The sequence below is a fragment of the Trachypithecus francoisi genome, unplaced genomic scaffold (assembly GCF_009764315.1).
Source record: "Trachypithecus francoisi isolate TF-2019V2 unplaced genomic scaffold, Tfra_2.0 Lachesis_group12, whole genome shotgun sequence".
NCBI lineage: Eukaryota > Metazoa > Chordata > Mammalia > Primates > Cercopithecidae > Trachypithecus > Trachypithecus francoisi.
This window is the reverse complement of record NW_022681457.1, coordinates 66,440,255-66,465,587: the sequence shown is the minus strand read 5'-3', so window position 1 is coordinate 66,465,587 and position 25,333 is coordinate 66,440,255. Positions and strand designations below refer to the sequence as shown.

The 25,333-nt window shown below is 38.6% G+C and overlaps 1 protein-coding gene across 1 annotated transcript in view; it reads right to left on the bottom strand.

The window, feature by feature from the left end:
* Positions 1–2,239: 2,239 nt before the first annotated feature.
* Positions 2,240–25,333, bottom strand: part of ZNF568 (zinc finger protein 568) — a 45,376-nt gene continuing 22,282 nt past the window's right edge. Inside the window, exons 5-7 of the mRNA XM_033225970.1 lie at positions 18,651–18,777; positions 18,281–18,376; positions 2,240–4,427 (exon numbers count right to left, since the gene is read on the bottom strand). Of these exons, the coding sequence (XP_033081861.1) occupies positions 2,845–4,427; positions 18,281–18,376; positions 18,651–18,777 (1,806 nt within the window). The 3' untranslated portion in view covers positions 2,240–2,844. The remainder of the gene's footprint in view (positions 4,428–18,280; positions 18,377–18,650; positions 18,778–25,333) is intronic.

The following is a 25,333-nucleotide window of genomic DNA, read 5'->3' as shown; positions in this document are numbered from 1 at the left end:
GGCATGAGCCACCACACCCAGCCTATCTCCTTTTTATTTATTTTTATTTTTTATTTTTTTGAGAAAGGGTCTTACTCTGTCACCCAGGCTGGAGTGCAGTGGCACGATCTTGGCTCACTGCAACCTCTGCCTCCCGGGTTCAAGTGATTCTCCTGCCTCAGTCTCCTGAGTAGGTGGGATTACAGGTGCCCGCCACCATGCCTGGCTAATTTTTGTATTTTTAGTAGAGTTTGGGTTTCATCCTGTTGGCCAGGCTGGTCTTGAATTCCTGACCTCAGGTGATCCACCCAACTCGGCCTCCCAAAGGGCTGGGTTTACAAGCTTGAGCTACTGTGTCTGGCCCTATCTCCTTTTTGAAAAGGCATAAGCAGCTTTCTGTATTGTATATCAAATAATATTGTAGAGATGGCATAATAAAAACATCACCTCTGTAAGGGTTGGTTCATGTATTGTTACAAAGAATGAGACTCTTCAAGAGGAACTTTATTATTAGTGTTCAGGATCTGAGTTCACCACCATTTCCAACCAAAACTGGATGGGCTGTGTAAGTCAGGAGTTGTAAAAAGAATAAAATGGTCTCTAGGTTAAGACCAACACACTTTTACACAATTGCTTATGGCCACCTCAGGAAATAAATGATTTCTCATTTCAAAATAATGTTATAATTAACAATGATATTAATGCCTATGCTGGTTGTATGGAAAATTACAGGGCAAGAAAACAAATATTGCAAAGTCACTTTCTCAGTAAAAATCTTAATCTCTCCACAATGACTAAATATATCAGTAATTAGTTAGCTATGAACCTAATACATTTGCTGTCTAATAATACTGGCTACACTGAGAGGACAGGCACCATGAGTAGTAGACCATGATGCCCTGAGCTAGTAAATAAAAACACATTTGTTATACTGCCATCTGATTTTCAAAGTTTTAATAATTATTTACTTGAATCTAAGATATCATCAGTTGAAAGGAGTCCAATTTCAGAAGTGTTAAAATATAAAAAAACAGCATCATCAAGTTGCTAAAATGTGCTAATTTCACATTATATAATAAACAGGAATATTCTAATTGCTAATTTTCTAGAGATATTTTTCATAAAATGGTTGAGCATCTGATAGGGCATATGAATCCATTATAACATTTCCTTCTATGGGCACAGGCTTCCCTTGGCCTGTTCTGAGAAAGAACTAGAAAAACACTCTTACAAGTAAACATTCATATTATCATTGTGTATCATTAGCTTTTAAGATTTATTTTATATGCTACCAGTCTTTTTTAAGGCATAAAAATTACAAGCAAAGCTCAAGTCTCCTTTTAATCAACAGCCTCAAATTCAATCTCCAGAGACAATGCTATCAATAATTGGGTATGTATCCTTCTATTCTATTTTAAATAGTTTAACATACACTTTTCAATAATAGAAACAGTTGTTCTTTATAAATGATTTCATTTCAATTTACATAAACATTATTATACAATGTTTCATTTGTATTTTGATTTTTTTCACTCAACATTGTTTTAACTATCCATGTTACACAATATAGATCTGGGTCACTGTTTTAAGTGCTGTATACTATTCTATCATTTGAATACATCATATTTTATTCATCATTACCCCAATGATGAATAGGTTGTTTTTAAGGCAGAGATATATGTCTATATATTTCTTTTTTTTAAGAGATTGGGTCTTGCTATGTTTCCCAGGCTGGTCTTGAACTCCCGAGCTCAAGTTATCTTCTTATATCAGCCTCCAAAGTAGCTGGGATTATAGGCATGTGCCACTGCATCTGGTTATACATACGTACATATATCATATAAATATTTCTTATGCATTATTTGTGAGTTTCTATAGGATGTATACCTAGAAGTAGAATTACAGAGTCCTTTTTTTTTTAAAAAAAGGCTCCCTGGCCTCAACGTCATAGATAATAACCTCTATTTTCTCCCAATGGTTTCACAGTTTGGCTTTTCAGATTCTAGTATTTAAATCCTTTAGAATATTAATCTTTTGGCCAGGCGCTGTGGCTCAAGCCTGTAAACCCCTGCACTTTGGGAGACCAAAGAGGGCAGATCTCTTGAGGTCAGGAGTTCAAGACTAGCCTGGCTAACATGGTGAAATCCCATCTCTACTAAAAATACAAAAAAAAAAAAAAAAAAAAAAAAAGGAACCCAGGAGGCAGAAAGGCTACAGTGAGCTGAGATTGCACCACCATACTCCAGCCTGGGCGATAGAGTGAGACCCTTGTCTCAAAAAAAAAAAAGAATATTTATTTTTTAATATGTCATAATGTTGTAATTTTATTTCCTCTAATACGGAGAGTCAAATATTCCCAGCAATTTTATTGACTAGGTCATCATTTCCCTACTAATTCATGATGTCAGGTCTAACATACCCCAAGTTCACATATATTCATGAATCTGCTTCTGGATATTCTATTCTTTAAAATCTGCTTATTTACCTACTAATGTACTAATACCACACATTTTTAAATGACTATAACTTTATATCATACAATGAGGGTGTTTCCTCTGTTCTTTTCAAAATTGTCTCAGCAATCCATACACTTCTACTTCACATGAATTTTGTAATCATTTTTGAAAGATCCTAGATTCTTAGTAGATTTTGTTTGGAAGTGCATTCAGTCTATAGATTTTTAGAATTGAGGTTTTTATAATACTGGGTTTTTCCATCTATGTATATGGTATTTCTCTCCATTTATTCCAGTCTTACATCTTTTAACAAAGTATTAAAATTTTTCCATAAAGAGCCTGGTTGTTTGAGCTTATGCCAAGATATTTTAAGTAAAACATGGGTTGAATTTAAGAGGGCTTCTTTCATTTAATATACTCGGTGTCTCTCACCTGTATGACCTCTCTTATGTATAGAAAGGGATGCTCTTTGAGAGAATGCTTTCCCACATTCATTACATTCAAAGGGTTTCTCACCAGTATGACTTCTCATATGTATAATAAGTAATGAGCACTGAGAAAAGGCTTTCCCACATTTATTACATTCATAGGGTTTCTCCCCTGTGTGACTTCTCACATGAAGAGTGAGGGATGAGATTCGAGAGAAGGCTTTACCACATTCATTACATTTGAATGGTTTCTCTCCCGTATGAATTTTTTCATGCTCAAGAAGATTTTGTCTCTGACTGAAAGCTTTCCCACATTGATTACAATGATAAGGTTTCTCTCCAGTATGAATTTTCTCATGTTCAGTGAGGTTTGATTTCTGACTAAAGGCTTTTCCACACACTGTACATGCATAGGGTTTCTCACCCGTATGAATTCTCTGGTGTCGAATGAGGTTTGACATCTGAATAAAGGCTTTCCCACATTCACTGCATTCATAAGGTTTCTCTCCAGTGTGAATTTTCTGATGTGTAATGAGATTTTCTTTCCTGCTGAAGGCTTTTCCACATTCCTTACATTCATAGGGTTTCTCAGCTGTATGATTTCGCATATGTACGGTAAGGGATGAACTTTGAGAGAAGGCTTTCCCACATTCGCTACATACATAGGGTTTCTCACCAGTGTGACTTCTCATATGTATAATAAATACTGAGCATTGAGAGAAAGCTTTTCCACATTTATTACATTTATAGGGTTTCTCCCCCGTGTGACTTCTCATATGTAGCGTAACAGATGACATTCGAGAAAAAGCTCTACCACATTCATTACATGCATAAGGTTTCTCCCCAGTATGAATTTTCTCATGCTCAATAAGATTTTGCTTCTGGCTGAAGGATTTTCCACATTCCTTACATTCATAGGGTTTCTCTCCAGTGTGAATTCGCTCATGTTCAATGAGATTTGATTTCTGACTGAAGGCTTTCCAACAATTCTTACATGCATAAGGTTTCTCCCCAGTATGAATTCTCTGGTGTCTAATAAGGTTTGACATCTGAATGAAAGCTTTTCCACATTCATTACACTTATACGGTTTTTCCCCAGTATGAATTTTCTGATGCGTAATAAGATTTTCCTTCCTACTGAAGGCTTTTCCACATTCTTTACATTCGTAAGGTTTCTCTCCAGCATGAATTCGCTCATGTCTAATGAGGTCAAATTTATGACTGAAGTCTTGTCCACACTGATTACACTTAAAGGGGGTTACAACATAGGATGCACAATGATAAAATAGTTTCCCAAACTCATTACACCCATTCTGTTTCTCTCTTATACAGCCTTTCTCAAATCTAAGTAAGTCTAAATTATGCTCCAAACCCTTACCAAGTAAGTCATGGTCATAGAAGCTTTGTCTTGAAGTAACAATGTCTGAACTCAGAGGAAATATTTTCGCAACTTTTTTACATTCAACGACTTTTTCCTTTATCAGAATTTTCTTGGAGATGGATGTGACTTTCCTCACAAGTGTTTCCTGTTGCTTCTTGATCTGTTCATCAACTTCCCAAACTTCTAAAATGGAGGACCAGAAATTATTACTTGTGAATTATTCTACCACTATACTGTTAATAACATATCAGAAATTGGCTAACGTGGGGTTTAATCTTTGATGTTGGCCTAGTCAACCAATATGAAAGAAAGCTAAGAGTAAATGTTCCTAGTTCCTAAGGTTTGAGAAGTTAACTACTACATCAAACATATGGAGACAAAAACTGATATCTGTAGGTCCAAGTGGCTTTGATTGTTTTGTAAAGTGTCCAAAAACAGTGCAGAAATCAGCAAAATCAATAGAATAATTAAAATGAAAGGGTGAACACAAAAATGACTGATAGGGAGTCAAACGGCTAAAGAGCAAAATGAACGTTTGTGATTAAACACACTGGCTTGAATGCATGTATTTTTCCTCCTTCCTAAAATTCTATTAAAATGACAGTGAAAGAATAAAGGGTTAAATCCATAAGAAAAAGGAGACATGAGTGTAAAAAAGGTGAACAAGAGATTTTAACATAATACTGCAGGATGAGAAGCATTTAGAGAACCATAAACAGAATAGCAAAGCTATAAAGTTAAAGTATCATGAAGATGTAAATGACAGTAAGCAACAAAGTGATTTGGCCAAAAATCAGTGGAAAGGCTCAAGAATTGGAGAATCCAGGTACTCAAAAGGTAGGGATAAACAAGCACAAGACAAGGATGTTCCCTCGCATTACTGCTTTTTAACATTGTACTAGAAGTCCTACCGAATGCAACAAGAAAAGGAAATAAAAGCTATTCAGATTAGGAAGGAAAAACGAAACAAGAACGGTCTTTGTTCACAGGTGATGTGATCATCTATGTAGGAAATCTGAAAAAAAAAAAAAAAATCAACAACAACAAAAAACCCCTGCTGCAACTAGTAAGTTAAAAGCTGACAAGTTTGCAGAGTAATAGGAACTCTCACTCATTGCTGGTGGGACTGCAAAATGGTACAGCCACTTTGGAAGACAGTCTGGCAGTGTCTTACAAAATCAGACATACTATTACCATATTATTCAGCAACCATGCTTGGTATTTACCCCAATGAGTTGAAAACTTATGTCCATACAAAAACCTGCACATGGATATTTACAGTAGCTTTATTCCTAATTGCCAACACTTGGAAGATGCCCTTTACTAGGCGAATGGATAAACTGTGGTACATCTAGACAATGAAATATTCATCAATGATAAAAATATGTGCCATCAAGTTATAAGAAGACATGGAGGAACCTTAAATGAATGTTGCTAAGTGAAAGAAGCCTGATGGAAAAGGCCACCTACTGTATGATTCCAAACTGGAAAAGGCAAAATCATGACCAGTAAACATATCAGTGGTTGCCAGAGCTTATGGGAGAGGAAGGAATAAATAGGGGGAAGACAGGGGAGTTTTAGGGCAATGAAAGTATTCTGTACCATACTATAATGGATCTGAGTCATTATACATTTATCAAAACCCATGGAATGTACAACACCAGGAGTGACCCTAATGTAAATTACGGACTTTGGGTAATACTGATGTGTATAATAATAACAGTAATGCAGGTTCATTGATAGTAACAAATACACCACTGTGGTGCAAGATGTTGACAGTGGGGAAGGCTGTGTGTGTGCTCAGGCAGTGGGTATTCATATACTTCGTACTTTTTCATGAGCTCTGTACACCACTCAGTTTTGTCATGAACCTAAAACCAGCCTAAAAGATGAAGTTTATTAATTTAAAAAACCAGATGCGCTGGGCTGTACCTGTATTCCTAGCTATTTGGAAGGGTTGCTAATGGCCAGGAGTTTGAGACTAGTCTGGGAAACACAGCAAGACCTCATCTCAAAAAAAAGGGAAGTGGGTAGGATAAGAGTGGGACTAAAAAGAAGAGGATTAAAGTCTGAGTAGGGAGCAGTTACACACCAAGGCAAGAGTTATGGATCTGCTTAAGTAACATGTATTCCAATCTCCCATCATGCTTTTCCATCCTGTAAAGGCTAAGGCAGTTAAAACTATGTTTCCTAGACAAAACTGCATGTAGAGTTCCCATGTGATTTAGTTTCACCATACACTCTAACATGAGTGAGATCAACAAACCCTTTCTGTTATTTAGCCTCATGAATGCTGGCATGTACCTACACACAGGAGATAAAAAGATTAAAAGGAACAACAGACGCTGCCATTTGGGGCCCCACACAAAACTTCTAGGTTCAGCCTGGGCGCCGTGGCTCACGACTGTAAGGCGTGGATCACCTGAAGTCAGAAGTTCAAGACCAGCCTGACCAACATGATGAAAGCCCGTCTCTACTAAAAATACAAAAATTAGCTGGGTGTGGTGGTGCACACCTGTAATCTCAGCTACACAGGAGGCCGAGGCAGGAGAATTGCTTGAACCTGGGAGGCAGAGGTTGCGGTGAGTCGAGATCATGCCACTGCACTCCAGCCTGGGCAAGAGTGAGACTCAGTCTCAAACAAACAAACAAACAAACAAAAACTTTCTTGGTTCTGATCCAACCATTCTATAGTCCACTAATTAAAAAAACATAGGCAGGGCATGATAGCTCACGTCTGTAATCCCAGCACTTTGGGAGGCCAAGGTGTGTGAATCACCGGAGGCTGGGAGTTCGAAACCAGTCTGACTAACATGGAGAAACCCCATCTCTACTAAAAATACAAAATTAGCTGGGCGTGGTGGCACATGTCTATAATCCCAGCTACCTGGGAGGCTGAGGCAGGAGAATCGCTTGAACCTGGGAGGCGCAGGTTGCGGTGAGCCGAGATTGCAACTTTGCACTCCTGGGCAACAAGAGCAAAACTCCATCTCAGAAACAAACAAGCAAAAAAAAACATAAAAAATTTCTTTTATCCTCTTTACAATTTAGAATTTTGGAAGATGTTTACAATTTCCCTTTTATCCCTTCATGCATCAAAATGAGGTAAACTAGTAACAATGATGGATTCCTTATTTAAACAAAGAATTCTGAGGGTATCATTTAAATTAAAAATACATAGAAAACAGAAAAATAAGGCAAGTAGTAACTCTAGGAGTGACAAAAAGTTATATAAGTATATGTAATTAACAGTCATTTCTTGGCTCAGTAGTAAATAATACGTCAACAATCATAACAAAGTAAGTGGTGAAACTGAATTAGCTAAAAATTGTGAGGTATCTATACTCCAGAAAAAAAGGAAAGGAGAAGTGATTGATAACACTACTAAACCTCATCTTTCATTTATATCAAGTTGATAAAAACTGACAAATGATCAAACAGCAGCATATTTAGGGAAATCCAGATTCTACTCTGTCCCTGAAACACCAATTTCCACTTTGCCCTCTAGATAACCATTTTTATTAGTTCTTGGATTATTATTATTGTTATTATTATTATTATTTTGAGATAGAGTCTTGCTCTGTCATCAGGCCGGAGTGCAGTGGTACAGTCTCGGCTGACTGCAACCTCCACCTCCCAGGTTCAAGCGATTCTCCTGCTTCAGCCTCCCCAATAGCTGAAACTACAGGTGCACGCCACCACGCCCAACTAATTGTTTGCGTTTTTCAGTAGAGATGGGGTTTCACCATGTTGGCCAGGATGGTCTCCATCTTCTGACCTCATGATCTGCCTGCCCCAGCCTCCCAAAGTGCTGGGATTACAGGTATGAGCCACCACGCCCGGCCAGTTCTTGTATTATTCCTCCATCATTAAAAAAAACATACATACAAACACACACACACACATATATATGTTTATCATACATTTCCTTATATATAGTACACATACACACATATATCATATGTACAGTTGGCCCTTGAACAACATGGGGATGGGGTGCTAATCCTACACATAATTGCAAATCTGTTTCTAACTTCTGACTATCCCAAAACTTAACCAGTAATAGCCTACTGTTGACCAGAAGCCTTATTGAAAACATAGTTGATGAACACATATTTTGTATATGTATTATATACTGCATTTTTACAATAAAATAACCTAGAGAAAAGAAAATGTTATTAGGAAGAGAAAATACATTTACTATTCATTAAGTGGAAGTGGATCATCCTAAACATCTTCATCCTCATCATCTTCACACTGAGCAGGCTGAGGAGGAGGTTGGTCTTGCTGTCTTGGGTAGCAGAGGTGTAAGAAAATCAGCATATAGGTGGACCAGTGCAGTTTAAACCCATGTTGTCTGAGGGCCAATTGAATTTTTTTTTTTTTTTTTTGAGACAGAGTCTTGCTCTGTCGCCCGGGCTGGAGTGCAGTGGCCGGATCTCAGCTCACTGCAAGCTCTGCCTCCCGGGTTTACGCCATTCTCCTGCCTCAGCCTCCCAAGTAGCTGGGACTACAGGCGCCCGCCACCTCGCCCGGCTAATTTTTTGTATTTTTCAGTAGAGACGGGGTTTCACTGTGTTAGCCAGGATGGTCTCGATCTCCTGACCTCGTGATCCGCCCGTCTCGGCCTCCCAAAGTGCTGGGATTACAGGCTTGAGCCACCGCGCCCGGCCCCAATTGAATTTTTATATATATTTTACACGCTAACACATACTCTTCTCTGTCTCTCTTCCCATCTATTTGCACAAAAAAGATAGCATATTCTAAACAACGTTCTGTACACTGTTTTTTTCACTTACATGTCCTGAAACCATGACCTCTCTGACTGTAACTTTAGAGTTCTGACATTAAAATCATGTACATATTTTACATATGAAAAAATAAAAATTAAATCAAAAAAAGAAAGTCAAAGCAATTCCTAAAAATAGAAAAAAATTGGAAACAAGTCTACTTATCAAATGAGGGCCATAATCAGATAGAAAATTATTTCAAGTAACTTTAAACATAGTAGTTTGACTATATATCCCTATTAGAACATAGTCTAAGGAGAAAACCCCAAAGAAATCTTAAACTACATTTAGTTGTCTTTTTATTATTAGTAATATTAGTATTACTGTTAATTTGAAACTAATATACAAAGAAAGAAGATAGATTAGTCAGTGTTACTCCCTAAGGGTCACTTGGCAATGTCTGGAAGGTCTACAGACTTTTTTGGTTTTCACAATTGGGAAGATGATGGGGAGAAAGAGGGATGGTGCTACTGTTATCCAGTGAGTAGAAGCAGGCATGCTGCTAAACGTCCTACAGCACACAAGGCAGTCCTCCAAGAATTATCTGGCCCAAAATGTCAATAGTGCCAAGAGTGAGAAATATATAAGAACTAAGCAAATAATGTAATAAGGAGCCAAGATTTTCAGCATAAAAGGTAAAAGGGCCCTAAACTTTTTAATTTTAATTTTACGTATCTATAAATTCACATATATTTTTCTTTTTCTTTTTTGTTTTTTTTTTGAGATGGAGTTTTGCTCTTATTGTCCAGGCTGGAATGCAAAGGCACAATCTCAGCTCATCACAACCTCCGCCTTCTAGGTTCAAGCTATTCTCCTGCCTCAGCCTCCTCAGTAGCTGGGATTACAGGCATGCACCACCAAGCCCGGCTAATTTTGTATTTTTAGTAGAGACGAGTTTTCTCCATGTTGGTCAGGCTGGTCTCGAACTCCCAACCTCAGGTGATTTGCCTGCTTTGACCTCCCAAACTGCTAGGACTACAGGCATGAGCCACCGCACCTGGCCTATTTTTTTCTTTTTAAAAGATGCATTTTTCCTAGCTCTGTCCACTTAAAAGCTATAGAACCGGCCGGGCGCGGTGGCTCAAGTCTGTAATCCCAGTACTTTGGGAGGCCAAGACGGGCGGATCACAAGGTCAGGAGATCGAGACCATCCTGGCTAACACGGTGAAACCCCGTCTCTACTAAAAAACATACAAAAAATTAGCCAGGCGTGGTGGCGGGCGCCTGTAGTCCCAGCTACTCGGGAGGCTGAGGCAGGAGAATGGCGTAAACCCGGAAGGCAGAGCTTGCAGTGAGCTGTGATCCGGTCACTGTACTCCAGCCTGGGCGACAGAGCGAGACTCCGTCTCAAAAAAAAAAAAAAAAAAAGCTATAGAACCAATAACTCAGTACTAAAGAGCAACCATAATACTCAGACTGCAGTCTCCACAACATCATTTCCTGCTAAAAGAGATAAAAGTTTTTAAAGAAATGGCTATTTCCATGTCTGACGCAGGAAATTTACAAGATTAGCCAAAGATCCCTCTTGCTAAAGATGAGACAATTTGAGTATTAATACATGGGCCTGGTGCGGTGGCTCATAACTGTAATCCCAGCACTTTGTGAGGCCAAAGTGGGCTGATTACTTTGAGACCAAGAGTTTGAGACCAGCCTGGCCAACATGGCAAAACCCAATCTCTACTAAAAAATTCAAAAATTACAGGTGTGGTGGCACACACCTGTAATCCCAGCTACTCAGGAGGTGGAAGCACGAGACTCGCTTGAACCTGGAAGGTGGATATTGCAGTGAGCTGAGATCACACCACTGCTCTCCAGCCTGTGCGACAGAGCAAGACTCTGTCTCCAATAATAATAATATATGAAAAAATATTATTTATATGCCTATAATATATTCTGATGCTCAAATTACATAAATTTATAATGATTTAACTTGACAAATTTTGGAAACCTCTAGGGCATCAATCATTATTCTAAAAGCTTTTAAAGAGAAAGAGTATTTCTTTTTCCTGACTTGAGAAACTGTATTTCAGTGAAATCAAATAGTTAATGAGAGAGTTTTTCTTTCTTTTTTTTTTTTTTTTTTTTTTGAGACGGAGTCTCGCTCTGTTGCCCAGGCTGGAGTGCAGTGGCCGGATCTCGGCTCACTGCAAGCTCCGCCTCCCGGGTTCACGCCATTCTCCTGCCTCAGCCTCCCGAGTAGCTGGGACTACAGGCGCCCGCCACCTCGCCCGGCTAGTTTTTTTTTTTGCATTTTTTTAGTAGAGACGGGGTTTCACTGTGTTAGCCAGGATGGTCTCGATCTCCTGACCTCGTGATCCGCCCGTCTCGGCCTCCCAAAGTGCTGGGATTACAGGCTTGAGCCACCGCGCCCGGCAAGTGCTGGGATTACAGGCTTGAGCCACCGCGCCCGGCCGAGAGTTTTTCTTTACAAGAGAATGCAGCTAATAAAAGCGAAAGATGCTCTAATAAAATAATGGATCTAGGCTATGACAGTCAATAGGTGCTAAAAACCTTAAGTGAAAGGTTGATAGAAATCACTGACATAGAAGGATTTGGCCTGACAACACAAGAATCTACTGATCAATCTCAATTATATCTGTAAGTGGGACAAACCGACATAAGATGCAATAGGATGTATACAGCATCACCTATGAAGTATACTTGCCAAATATTTGAACCTTCATTGAGTAAAGCCAGATTACAGAAAAATGGGATAAAGAAGCATGTCATAAACACCACTAGGAGGAGGTTAAATGCCAAATCCAGAATAAGGTACATCTAGAGCAGGGGTTGGCAAACTATACCCACAGCCTGCTTCTGTATAGCCTGTGAACTAAGCATGTGCAGATTTTAGCTGGATCCTGATTCAAATAAATCAACCATAAACAACATTCTTGAGATAATGAAATATATAACAGAGACTAAGTAGCAGATAGTAAGAAATTATTACTAATGTTGTTAAGTGTGTTAGAAATATTGCAGGATTAAAAAAACTCTTGGCAATACACATGGTAGTATTTAAAACAAAAGGTAAAGTAGTTCAGCAAAAAAGCAAAACAAAACTGGAGTGTGGGTATGACAGAAATAGAGTAAACAAATCTAAGAAAATGTCGATAACTGTTGAAGCTGAGTGATGAATACATGAGGATTCCTTCTATTATCTCTCTATTCTTTTTTTTTGAGACGGAGTCTGGCTCTGTCACCCAGTCTGGAGTGCAGCGGCGTGATCTCGGCTCACTGCAAGTTCCGCCTCCTGGGTTCACGCCATTCTCCTGTCTCGGCCTCCCAAGTAGCTGGGTCTATAGGGACCCGCCACCACGCCCAGCTCATTTTTTGTATTTTTAGTAGAGATGGTGTTTCACCATATTAGCAAGGATGGCCTCAATCTCCTGACCTTGTGATCTACCCATCTCAGCCTCCCAAAGTGCTGGGATTACAGGCGTGAGCCACCGTGCCCAGCTCTTTTATCTCTCTATTCTTATGTTTGAAAATGACTACAAAAACATTTACAGACCGGGTGCGGTGGCACACACCTGTAATCCCAGCACTTTGGGAGGCTGAGGCAAGTCAGGAGTTCAAGACCAGCCTGACTAGCATGGTGAAACCTTGTCTCTACTAAATACAAAAAATTAGCTGGGCATGTTGATGTATGCCTGTGATCCCAGTTACTTGGAAGGCTGAGGCAGGAGAATCACTTGAACCTGGGAGGCAGATGTTGCGATGAGCAAAGATCATGCCACTGCACTCCAGCCTTGGCAACAAGAGCAAGACTCTTTCTCGAAAAAAAAAAAAAAATTACAGAGCAGTATAAACATTTGCTTCAAAATATGTAGGTCGACAACAAAAGAGATAGTTTTAAAAAGTCAAAAATAATTGACCAATGGAAGTGAAATGTGAGGTCAGAGCACAGCATTGCTATAATCTGATATTTCTACTGGCTCTCTAAAACAAGTAATGTATAAGGTATACTTTGAAAAAACTAAAAATGCATATTACAAAGGAAAGAAATGGCATAAGAGAGAAATAACAGCTACATTAGGTGAAGAGAAACAAATAATAACCCAAGTTCTCATTACTTTTGCCTAGATTAACTGTCATACGATCCTGACAAGTCTATCTTGCGTGCAGTCTGCATACCACAAGCAAATTAATTTTCATAAAGTTCAAATTCCTTTATTTCTATATAAACATATTGAAGATTGGTCTGTCCAAACTAAATACGATCCAAAATTAGTAATAAATATGGAGAGAGCTCCAACTTTCCATCTAATTGTGATTCATTTTTATATGTGCTTAAAGAACAAGGCATATTAGAAATAGGGAGGTCTAATTTTATTGAATAAAAAGTATAAAGCTGATCAGAAGGCAAGTCATCTTTGATTCACCACAGTGTTCTAACAGCAGGTCCTATCATCTTATCCTATGTTTATTTCTACACACTGAAACTGCCTTTATATCAAATTCCATTGTGTTTTAACTTTTTTCTTTCATACCATCATCCAAAATGGCAACATTCCTACATCATTAGTTCTACAATGGTTTTCCATGCCCCTGGAGTTCCATCAACTGTGGGTAACTTAAAATCTAAATAACTAGATGTTTTTTAACTTTAATATTTTGTTATCTTATAAGCCTCTGCTTATAACTGATTATTGTAACCTTGCTGCCAGCATGCACAGGGCAAAACTATAGCCTCAGTGATTAAACAGGGGAAAAATTAAACTAAATTGACAACAAAATTTTAAAAACAAAAGACAGCAAAAGAGAACATGAATGCTGGCAAAATTCAGAACTTTCTGACTCTACAATGGAAAATTCATCCTCGATTTCACCAATCTCTTATAATCTTCTCTCCCCCAGCCAGGCCATGTTTCTAATTTTACCTCACAAACAAACACGCTAATTTTACTTTCCAAACATTTTGTTATGTTTTCTAATTTTCAATAAGTCTAAATAATCTATAGATCTTACAGGAAAATGGCTTCAATGCCAAGCTCTTTTCAAAAAGAAAAAGAAAGCCTAAATCTTGTTACTCCTTCTACAGCCCTTCTCTTAAAACTTTCTTTTTTTTTTTTTTTTGAGACGGAGTCTTGCTCTGCCACCCAGGCTGGAGTGCAGTGGCCGGATCTCAGCTCACTGCAAGCTCTGCCTCCCGGGTTTATGCCATTCTCCTGCCTCAGCCTCCCGAGTAGCTGGGACTACAGGCGCCCGCCACCTCGCCCGGCTAGTTTTTTGTATTTTTAAGTAGAGACAGGGTTTCACCGTATTAGCCAGGATGGTCTCGATCTCCTGACCTCGTGATCCGCCCGTCTCGGCTTCCCAAAGTGCTGGGATTACAGGCTTGAGCCACCGCGCCCGGCCTCTCTTAAAACTTTCTAGGTGTTCTTTGTCTGGTTTACTCATTTACTAAATTGCATTCACATTCAATTTAACATTCAACACTATCTCATGTGACTATGCCCTGTCTTTCTAACTCCAGACTGATTTCTTCCACATTTATTTTGAAATCTATAGGTAAACATTTTAAAACAACCAAAAATAAGAAAAATCTTCCCAAATATAGCTCTGCATCAATCATGACTCATTTATAGGAAGAATTAAAGTTTTTCTTTCTCCAGATGGACTAATAAACAAGTGTTAGACATCAAAATATGAAAACACACAGAAGATAGTATATGTTTTCAGATTCCAACCACTCTGGTAGACACGTAATAGAATGTTAGTTGGAAGAAGGGCAAGACCAATGTAGGCTGGAAATACTGAGGACCATTTACTAGAAAATGATATTAAAGTTAAATAACTGCTAGAAATTAGGTAAGAGCACTCATAATTAATGGCAGAGATATGAAGAGTTTCAAAATTCTGGAGGCATTAAAGATACATATTCCAATGCTGTCATTTCTAGAGTTAAATACCTATTTAATAGCATGAACACAGATATAGCATGAAGGTACTTTGAGGAAAAGGAAGTCTATTATAATTCAGAACTACTTTGGGTGATGTCCAGTGAGAGTTGAGAAAGGAATCATTTAAAATATATTTTATAAGGGAAGAAGAAATAAACAATAAACCAGAACCAAGGAAGAATTTGAATCCTTTAGAGAAACACAAAGAAGAAAGACATTTCCAAGAAGGGTGAAATGGATCAAATACAGCATAGAGGACTTCCTGTTTCAATATGGTAGAATTAAACATCTCTGTCTCCTCTCCACTCTGCAAACATGGAGAAGAAGAAACAAAAAGAAAATACATCTTCTGACCAGGTGCAGTGGCTCACACCTGTAATCCCAGCTACTTGGGAGGGTGAGGCAGGAGAATTGCTTGAACCCAGGAGGCGGAGGTTGCAGTGAGCTGAGACTGTGCCACTGCACTCCAGCCTAGGTGACAGAGTAAGACTCCGCTTAAAAAAAAAAAAAAAAAAATACATTTTCAACGAACCTTAAAGACAGCTAGACTCCATCCCCAGAATAGGAGGAAAGAACAGAAAACAGACTGGATTAGGCAGAGAAGAAATCGAGAGATAGCAGTTCCTGTTTCTTATATCAAACAAAAAGTACAGGGAACATTGTTCTCTAAAACAGAGGCACCCCCTTGTGGGCAGAATGAATCAGTCATTTTTTTGCCAGATGTCTTGAGATTGCAGCAGGAACAAAACAGACTTCATCTGGCCCTGACAAATGGTACAAAGGCAGGGCTGAACAAGGAGATGCAAATAGCCAGTATTCTTATATAAGCAGTTTGTTAGCATAGGAAGATGGAAGAGACACTGTAATCTCTCTTTAACTTGGGAGAATGAAAGGGTAAACGAACTCTCAACACAAAACCTTGTATGATAAAGGAGGTCAGTGTGAGGTATCAAGGCTTCTTACCAACTCAGAGCATTTTTCTGGACAGTCTTCAACACTATCCTTCTGTAAACAGTGGGTACAGCAGGAAATACCTTCATCCAAAGATGACAATGATAACCATAAAAGAAATGAGCATCAAATCTATATGACGAGGTTTCAAGGAACAAAAACCATGAATCCACAAGTTGAAAGGAAAAGCTGATACTGAGTGATCAGTTCCAAGACATAACCTCACAAAGCCACTTAAGCTTTAAAGAAAAAGAAACCTATAGGCATCCCGGAAAATAAGTCACCCATGAGAGGAAATAATCAGGCTTCAGACTTCTCCAAGCAACATCTGAATCTAGGAAACAACAGAGAATTCTCTAAATCCCTCAGGTAACGTCTACAAAACTCTTTGGAAAAGAAAGTATGGCTCAAGAATTTTAAACATGGCCAACTATCAACCAAATGTAAAGGTTAAAAAGATACTTTCCCATATGCAAAACCTCAGGGACTCATTTCCACTAAATTATAAGCTCATAAAGACAGGATTTTGTTCAGTATACTGTTATATATCCATACCTAGAATGGTATTTCATCTTTGTTCTTACTATTATAAATGTAGTTTTCTTTCCTTAGTATCTTCTACTTGGTTGTTGAAGTATATATGAAAGCTATTGATTTTTATTTGTTAAATTTGATATCCTACCACCTCACTGAGTTCTCTTACTATTTGTTATACTTTCTCAATTGGTTCTCTTGTGTTTTCCAGGGCTATAATCTCATTATCTGTAAATAAGAATGATTTTATAGCTTTCTTACCCATTATTATAGTGAGATATACAAAAGCAACAATGGGAAAACTTGGAAAGCTCCATTTCTAAAGGACACAAAAGTAGATATGAAAATCTGAACAGAGTGTGTTCTTAGACAGAAAACATTGGCATTAAAGAGATGTTAAATTTCCGAAAGTTAATTTATATATTTAGCACAATCCCAATAAAAATTCGATGTAATCCCAGCACTTCGGGAGGCTGAGACGGGCGAATCACGAGGTCAGGAGATCGAGACCATCCTGGCTAACACGGTGAAACCCTGTCTCTACTAAAAAATACAAAAAACTAGCCGGCGAGGTGGCGGGCGCCTGTAGTCCCAGCTACTCGGAGGCTGAGGTAGGAGAATGGCGGAACCCGGGAGGCGGAGCTTACAGTGAGCTGAGATCCGCCACTGCACTCCAGTCTGGGCGACAGAGCAAGACTCCGTCTCAAAAAAAAAAAAAAATTCGAACAGGTTTTTCTCTGGAAATAGACAGTTAAGTCTAAAATTCATACGGTAAAATAATCAAAAATAGCCAGGATAACTCCAAAAAAGAAGTGTATGTAACTGTGGAAAGGAAGGGACTGTGTCAAGGATAAGATTTACTTTTGCACAAAAGGTATACGTATACTATTGGTATTATAGGTATAATACTAGTTATATTTTTTTAACCAAGTATGGACCTCGTGTATTTTCAAAAAATTAAAGGAATGGGAGACGGGAATAAGCAGAAAGGAGATGCCATGGGATTTCTAAGCCAGAAACTTTTACATTTCTAAGCCATGGGACTGTCAGGGTTGTGAAGTACAATGGGAAGTGAAACTACTGTTAACCAAACACAAGTCTGAAGCTTTTTAAAATGGAAAGAAGGAAAGAAATGAAAAGAAACGTAAGTGTGAAACATGTTTTAAAATTACTACACAACCGGGCCGGGCACGGTGGCTCAAGCCTGTAATCCCAGCACTTTGGGAGGCCGAGACGGGTGGATCACGAGGTCAGGAGATCGAGACCATCCTGGCTAATATAGTGAAACCCCGTCTCTACTAAAAAATACAAAAAACTAGCCGGACGAGGTGGCGGGCACCTGTAGTCCCAGCTACTTGGGAGGCTGAGCTAGGAGAATGGCGTAAACCCGGGAGGCGGAGCTTGCAGTGAGCTGAGATCCGGCCACTGCATTCCAGCCTGGGTGACAGAGTGAGACTCCGTCTCAAAAAAGAAAAAAAAAAAATTACTACACAACCATGAAATACTGAGTGCATAAGGAAATGAAACCATAAACATAAAGGAAAGAGAGTGCCCAAGGATCATAGAGAGAGGAACAATAATCCTGAAAGGAAGGCTGTGAATGAATTAGGGAAGGATGGTATTATGAAATTGGATAGGGCTACTGGCCCTCTACAATTTAAAAGAGGAAAATATCTGCAATATAGGAAGAATAATATCTAAAAATGTCACAGTAATCTAAACCACTCCATCCCATTTGTCATTCTAGAAGAACAGGGCCTTTAAGAAAATCTTGGAAATTGTGAAATGGTATCAACCCTTCACTGAACAACTCTCATGTGGCATTCTCATTCAGAGCTGCTTTTCATTTATTCACCTGGACAGTGCCTCCCAAACATTTCTTCCTCCATCACCCAGGGCTCCTCTTCTTGCTCCAACTTGAATATCACATCCGGTTTGGTGACTTGACAGCCTATTACAAGAAATAGCAAAGGATGTGGATGTTAATGTTGGAGACAACCATCCAGATCTTGGGCTAAATCCAAGCTTGAGGGTTTACGAAAGATGAGGACGAACAAACTTACACAAGACACAAAGTAATTAGCCTTTAACACTGAAGAGTGGAGCACATACAGTCATGTGGAGAAAGGAAAGGCTACACTCATCTGGCAAGTTACAGTCTTCACACATTTCAGAAATGGAAAAGAATTTCTCTGTTAAATTGCAAAGCTACCAAGCTACCTTACCCACTGTAACTAGGTTGCTGTAGTTCTCCAGCATCACATCCCGATATAAATTCCTTTGAGCAGGTTTCATCTGCTCCCACTCCTCCTGGGTAAGGTCAACAGCCACATCCTTAAATGTCACTGTTTCCTGTAAAAACATAATGCTAATTAATCTGAAGTCATCAAAATTAGGAATTGTGATCAAAACATGTAAGAACTTGTTTAGCTGGTACTCAGGGGTCAGAGGTCATTAAAAACCTTATCAGGTCTTCATATTTACCTAATTTTACATTATATTGTAGGGAAAATAAAGCATAGCAGAAATCTCCTTGAAGGGTATGTTAATTATTAAGTCAGCAAACTTATTCATTCATCATCTATTATGCAGGAAGCTAGAGTCAGTGGTCACTAATTTTTACCCGGCTGTGGCAGAGATGGAAGAATTGGACGTGACTCACAGGTAACTGGCTCAGAACCTGTCCAGATGTTTATGTGATCTAGGGGGAAGGGGAACATGGTAGAGAGTAGAGAGGTAAGAGAAATAAGGCAAGAGGAAGGAGGAGAGGCATGAAAATTTGAACATGCAAAGTATGAAATTCCTATAGGACAGGGTGTCCAATCTTTGGCTTCCCTTGGGCCACATTGGAAGAAAAATTGTCTTGGGTCACATGTAAAATACACTAACACCAGCTGATGAGCTTAAATAAATAAATAAATAAATCACAAAAAAATCTCATAATGTTTTTAAGAAAGCTTACAAATTTGTATTGGGCCACATTCAAAGCTGTCCTGGGCTGCATGTGGCCTACCGGTCGTGGGTTGGACAAGCTTGCTATAGGACTTTCAGATGGAAATATTCACTATGCAGTTAGATATAAGAAGAAAGGAGATGAAAAGTTTTTAGTCATCAATCTAAAATTGGGAGCTGAATCCATGGCCGAAGGATGTGAGCAGCTGTAGAAAATATACATGGTGGGTAATACAGCTAAGGACAGAGTCCATAGTTAACCATCAAAGAAAGGGAGTGAGGTTTTAGTCTTTTGTTTATTTACAATCAAAGGATGGGAATTAAATCTATGAGAATGATATAACAGAAACGAACAAACAAATGCCAAATTTCTAAAAAAGAATGTGATTTGATCAATAGTGTCTAGCACTTCCCATTAAAATAATTATATATCCAAATAAGGAAATAAAGAAAAACCTTTTAAACTGCAAAGGTTCTCTAGGGAAAAAAAAAAAAAAAGCACCTGCACATCCACACTTAGGGGAATTTATTATAGTACAAATGGGACAAGATAAAATGGGAAATACAAATGGAAATCACCAAAGGCTGAATTTATTTTATTTTATTTTATTTTTCAGATAGAGTCTTACTCTGTCACCCAGGCCAGAGTGCAATGGTGCAACCGCCGCTCCTGGGTTCAAGCAATTCTCCTGCAGCAGCCTCCCAAGTAGCTGGGATTACACGTGCCCACCACCTCACCAGGCTAATTTTTGTATTTTTAGTAGAGACAGGGTTTCACCATGTTGGCCAGGCTAGTCTTGAACTCCTGGCCTCAGGTGATCTGCCCACTTCAGCCTCCTAAAGTGCTAGGATTACAGGCGTGAGCCACCAGGCGCGGCCCAAAGGCTGAATAATGTTTCTGAGAAACTATCTCTATGATATTGAGATCATTACTATCATTAATATTATCACTGTCACCTACTGACTACTTGTTATGTGCTGGACAATGCTATAATATTTTGTTATGTTAACTTTTAAAATTCCCTTAATAAGGCTACAAAGTAGCTACTATTATCCATTTAGAAGGTAAGAACTCCTTGGTAAGTTTAATATATAGATAAACACTGGTGAGAAGTTTTTAAAGATTAAAATTTCTGGAAATTGCCCTAAAGGCATATAGCAAATAAAGAACTATTTAATAATAATAAAAAATCACTAAAACTTAATAAAAACTATAAGAGTCTATGGCATTTGAGCCACAATCTGCAGGTTTAAATGCTTCTTACCAGTTATGCTTGTTTTACTGTGGATTAGGTCCATGGAATACTTTCCATTGCTATCCTGGAAGTGGAATCCCTCTCAACTTTTTATTTTTATTTTTTTTTCCTCTCAACTTTTTAAAACTTACCATTCTATTGTTTATTACATGTTCTTTTTAAATCCCAAATTTGAATAATTGTATTATTTTTCTTGTTTTAGGCTTGACAAATGTGAAGAGACAAGGAAATGAATTTATTTGCAACAGAGTTATGGCAAAGTTCAAGCTTAAGGGCGCACTCAGACACAACGGAGATTTTGGTGGAGAGCAATTAAGAGAAGGTGGTAATTCTTTGTATTTATTTATTAGTTTTATTTTATTTTTTTTTAGAGATAGAGTCTCACTCTGTTGCCCAGGCTGGTGCGTTCAGGGCTCACTGCAGCCTCAAACCCTTGGGCTCAAGCGATTCTCCTACCTCAGCCTCCCAGGTAGCTGGATTACAGGCACAAGCCACTATACCTGGCTCTACTTTTAATTAAAAGCAGCAAGGTAAAGCACAGGACAGTTACCAGAAAACCAGGGAAAGACAATAAAGGACCCTCCTGGGGTGAAAAGAAACCTCAAAAGACTCAGATCAAACTGTGGAGTAATTTATGCCCAAGGGATTGAGTAATTTAAGACAGTTTAAAAAACAGATCCAGGCCGGGCGCGGTGGCTCAAGCCTGTAATCCCAGCACTTTGGGAGGCCGAGACGGGCGGATCACGAGATCTGGAGATCGAGACCATCCTGGCTAACACAGTGAAACCCCGTTTCTACTAAAAACTACAAAAAACTAGCTGGGCGAGGTGGCGGCGCCTGTAGTCCCAGCCACCCGGGAGGCTGAGGCAGGAGAATGGCGTGAACCCAGGAGGCGGAGCTTGCAGTGAGCTGAGATCCGGCCACTGCACTCCAGCCTGGGTGACAGAGCGAGACTCCGTCTCAAACAAACAAACAAACAAACAAACAAAAAAAAAACAGATCCAGAGCCAGGTGCGGTGGCTCACACCTGTAATCTCAGCACTTTGGAAGGCTGAGGCGGGTGAATTGCTTGATGTCAGGAGTTCGAGACCAGCCTGGCCAACATGGTGAAACCCAGTTTCTACCAAAAAATACAAAAGTTAGCCAGGCATGGTAGCCCGCGCCTGTAACCCCAACTACTTGGGAGGCTGAGGCATGAGAATCGCTTGAACCCAGGAGGTGGAGGGTGCAGTGAGCCGAGATTGTGCCACTGCACTCCAGTCTGGGCAACTGAGTGACTGCCTTAAAAGAAAAAAAAAATAAAAAAAAAAAAGAAAGAAAAGAAAAAAAGACAGATCCAGGAAAGGGACAATCAAAAAGAGTCCTGACTGAACCACTGTCATCCCAGAGTGAGTTTGTACATGCCCAAGGCTATGTCCTTTGAGGAGTGACAACAGAGACTTCACACTACAGGGGAAATAGACTTCACTGAAATAATCTAGGCAAGTCACTAAACAAAGAACAACAAAAACAAGAAAAGAGGAAAAGGAAATTTTAACAGAGTTGCTACTATATATATCCTTAATGTTCAGTTTTCAACAAAACATTACCAGACAGGTAAAGAGACAAGAAAGGGAAAAACACACGATGGAAAAAAAAGCAGACAACAGAAACTGCCTGTTAGAGGGCCCAGATGTCAGATTCAATATACAAAAACTTCAAAGCAACCATTATAGAGCTCAAGGAAATCATTATTTTTAAAAAGGAAGGTCTGAGGACAATGTCTCATCAAATAGAGAATCTCAATAAAGAGACAAAAGTTATATTTTAAAAAAGAGCCAAATAGAAATTATAAAATTGAAAAGTACAATAACCAAAGTGAAAAAATTCACCAGATAGGCTTGATCATAGATCCGAACTGGCAGAAGAATCAGCATACTTAAAAATAGATTGATAGGGATCATCAATCCAAAGAACAAAGGAAAAAACAATAAGGAAAAATAAACAGAGCCTCAGAGAAATGTGGAACACCATTAAGTGTACCAATTCATGAATGGTAGGAGTACTGGAAGAAGAAAGATGCAGAAAAAACATTCAAAGAATTAATGGCTGGACATTTCCCAAATCTGACAAAAAACATTATATATTCAAGAAGCTCAATGAACTCCAGGTAAAACAAATGTAAGAGACCCACAGTCAGATATACCATAGCAAAAATGTTAAAAACCAGACTTAAAGAGAGAATCTTCAAAGCAAATTTGGAATAGAGTAAGCAAATGACACAAGATTTACTAGAACTTGAATCAACACAAACAAATGGTAAATAAGGTTAATATAAACATAATACATATTTGCAAACTCTTTTCTCATCTTCTTTAAGTGATGCAACACTGTATGCAGTAGTAATTATAATAATGGGTTGAATTTGTAATATATATAACACAAGGGAAGAGGGAATAGAACTACATAAGACCAACATTTCCATATCTTAACGTAACAATATAAATCTGAAGTAGGTTCTGATAAGATATATAGTATCCAACTCCTAGAGCAACCACTAAGAAAATACAGTGAAAAAATCATTAAAGAAATTATAATTTAAAACTGGAAAACATTTGGTTAGTGAAAAGAAAGCAGTAAAGGAGAAACAAAAAATGACATAGGACAAATGGAAAACAAAAAGGAAAATGGCAGACATAGCCCAATAATTCTAGTGTTATCATTAACTCTGAATGGATTAAACAGGCTAAAAAAAAAAGCAGAGATTGTCAGATTGGATAGAAAAACAGAATTCATCTATATGCTGTCTATAGAAAATACATTTTAGGTTCAAATACACAAATAGCTTGAAAATAAAGTGATGGAAAAAGATACAGCATACAAACAACCATAAGAAAGCTTGAGTGGATATACTAATATCAGACAAAATAGAATTTAAAACAAAAGTGTTACTAAAGATAAAAGACATTTTCCTGCCTTGACCCAGGAGTTTGAGACCACCCTGGGCAACATGGGGAGACCCAGTCTCCGCAAAAAATGTTAAAGGGTTGGCCAGGTGTGGTGGCATGTGCCTGTGGCCCCGAGTATTCGGGAGGCTGAGGTGGGGGGATCACTTCAGCCCAGGAGGTAGAGGCTGCAAAGCAATCATGCCACTGCACTCCAGCCTGTGTGACAGGGTGAGGCTGTCTTAAAAAAAAAAAAAAATTGCAAAAATCCAGATCAAGTAACTTAATTTCCAAAAACTCAAGTAAAATTGTTGAACATGAACTATATCTTTTTTATTTTCTTACTTAAAAAGCATTAAATTTTGTTTTAAACTTTTAGCGGAAATGACATTTATGTTACAATAGGTAGGTCAGGTTCAAGAAAATAGGATGTAAGACAATAACATAAATGAAGGGAGTTTTTCCTGTCTCTCCTTTCAAATGCCGTATGTTTGAATATTTCAAGATGCTTAGCACTGACTTTTTTTTAAAATTTATTTTAGAGATGGAGTCTCGTTCTGTCGCCCAGCCTGGAGTGCAGTGGTGCAATCTCGGCTCACTGCAACCTCCGCCTCCTGGGTTCAAACAATTCTCCTGCCTCAGCCTCTGGAGTAGCTGGGACCACAGGAGCACCCTGCCACACCTGGCTTCTTTTTTGTTTTTTTAAGAGTCAGAGTCTTGCTATGAGGCATAGTAGGCTGGTCTTGAACTCCTGTGCTCAAGCGATCCTCTCACCTCAGCCTCCCGAATGTTTTTTTTAATTATAGCTGAATCTCTATGATTGAAATGAAACAAGATGAAAAGGTTTTTGTTTTAATTTTGGACTCCTTCTACACCTCACAATTGGTATTCTTGCCCTTAAAAAGAAACAAACAATATTGTTTAAAATCACTATTTTGTTATAAGTTATAAACTAGTTCAACCATTGTGGAAAACAGTGTGGCGATTCCTTAAAGATCTAGAACTAGAAATACCATTTGACCCAGCCATCCCATTACTGGGGATATACCCAAAGGATTATAAGTCATGCTGCTATAAAGACACATGCACACGTATGTTTATTGCGGCACTATTCACAATAGCAAAGACTTGGAATCAACCCAAATGTCCATCAATGACAGAATGGATTAAGAAAATGTGGCACATATACACCATGGAATACTATGCAGCTATAAAAAAAGGATGAATTTGTGTCCTTTGTAGGGACATGGATGCAGCTGGAAACCATCATTCTCAGCAAACTATCGTAAGAACAGAAAACCAAATACTGCATGTTCTCACTCATAGGTGGGAATTGAACAATGAGATCACCTGGACACAGGAAGGGGAACAACACACACCGGGTCCTATTGTGGGGGGGCGGGGGCGGGGAAGAGATAGCATTAGGAGATATACCTAATGTAAAAGATGAGTTAATGGGTGCAGCACACCAACATGGCACATGTATACATATGTAACAAACCTGCACCTTGTGCACATGTACCCTAGAACTTAAAGTATAATAATAAAAAAAAAAAAATGGCAAAAAGGTAAAAAAAAAAAAAAGATAAAAGACATTTTATAGTGATAAAAGGGTCAATCTGGCAGAAAGGTGTAACAATTATATATGCATCTAACAGTCTTAAAATACATAAAGCAAAAATACAGAATTGAAGGCAGAAATGGGCAATTTAACAAATAATTTTTGGAGACTCCAAACACCACTTTTTTTTTTTGGAGCCTCAGTCTGTTGTCTAG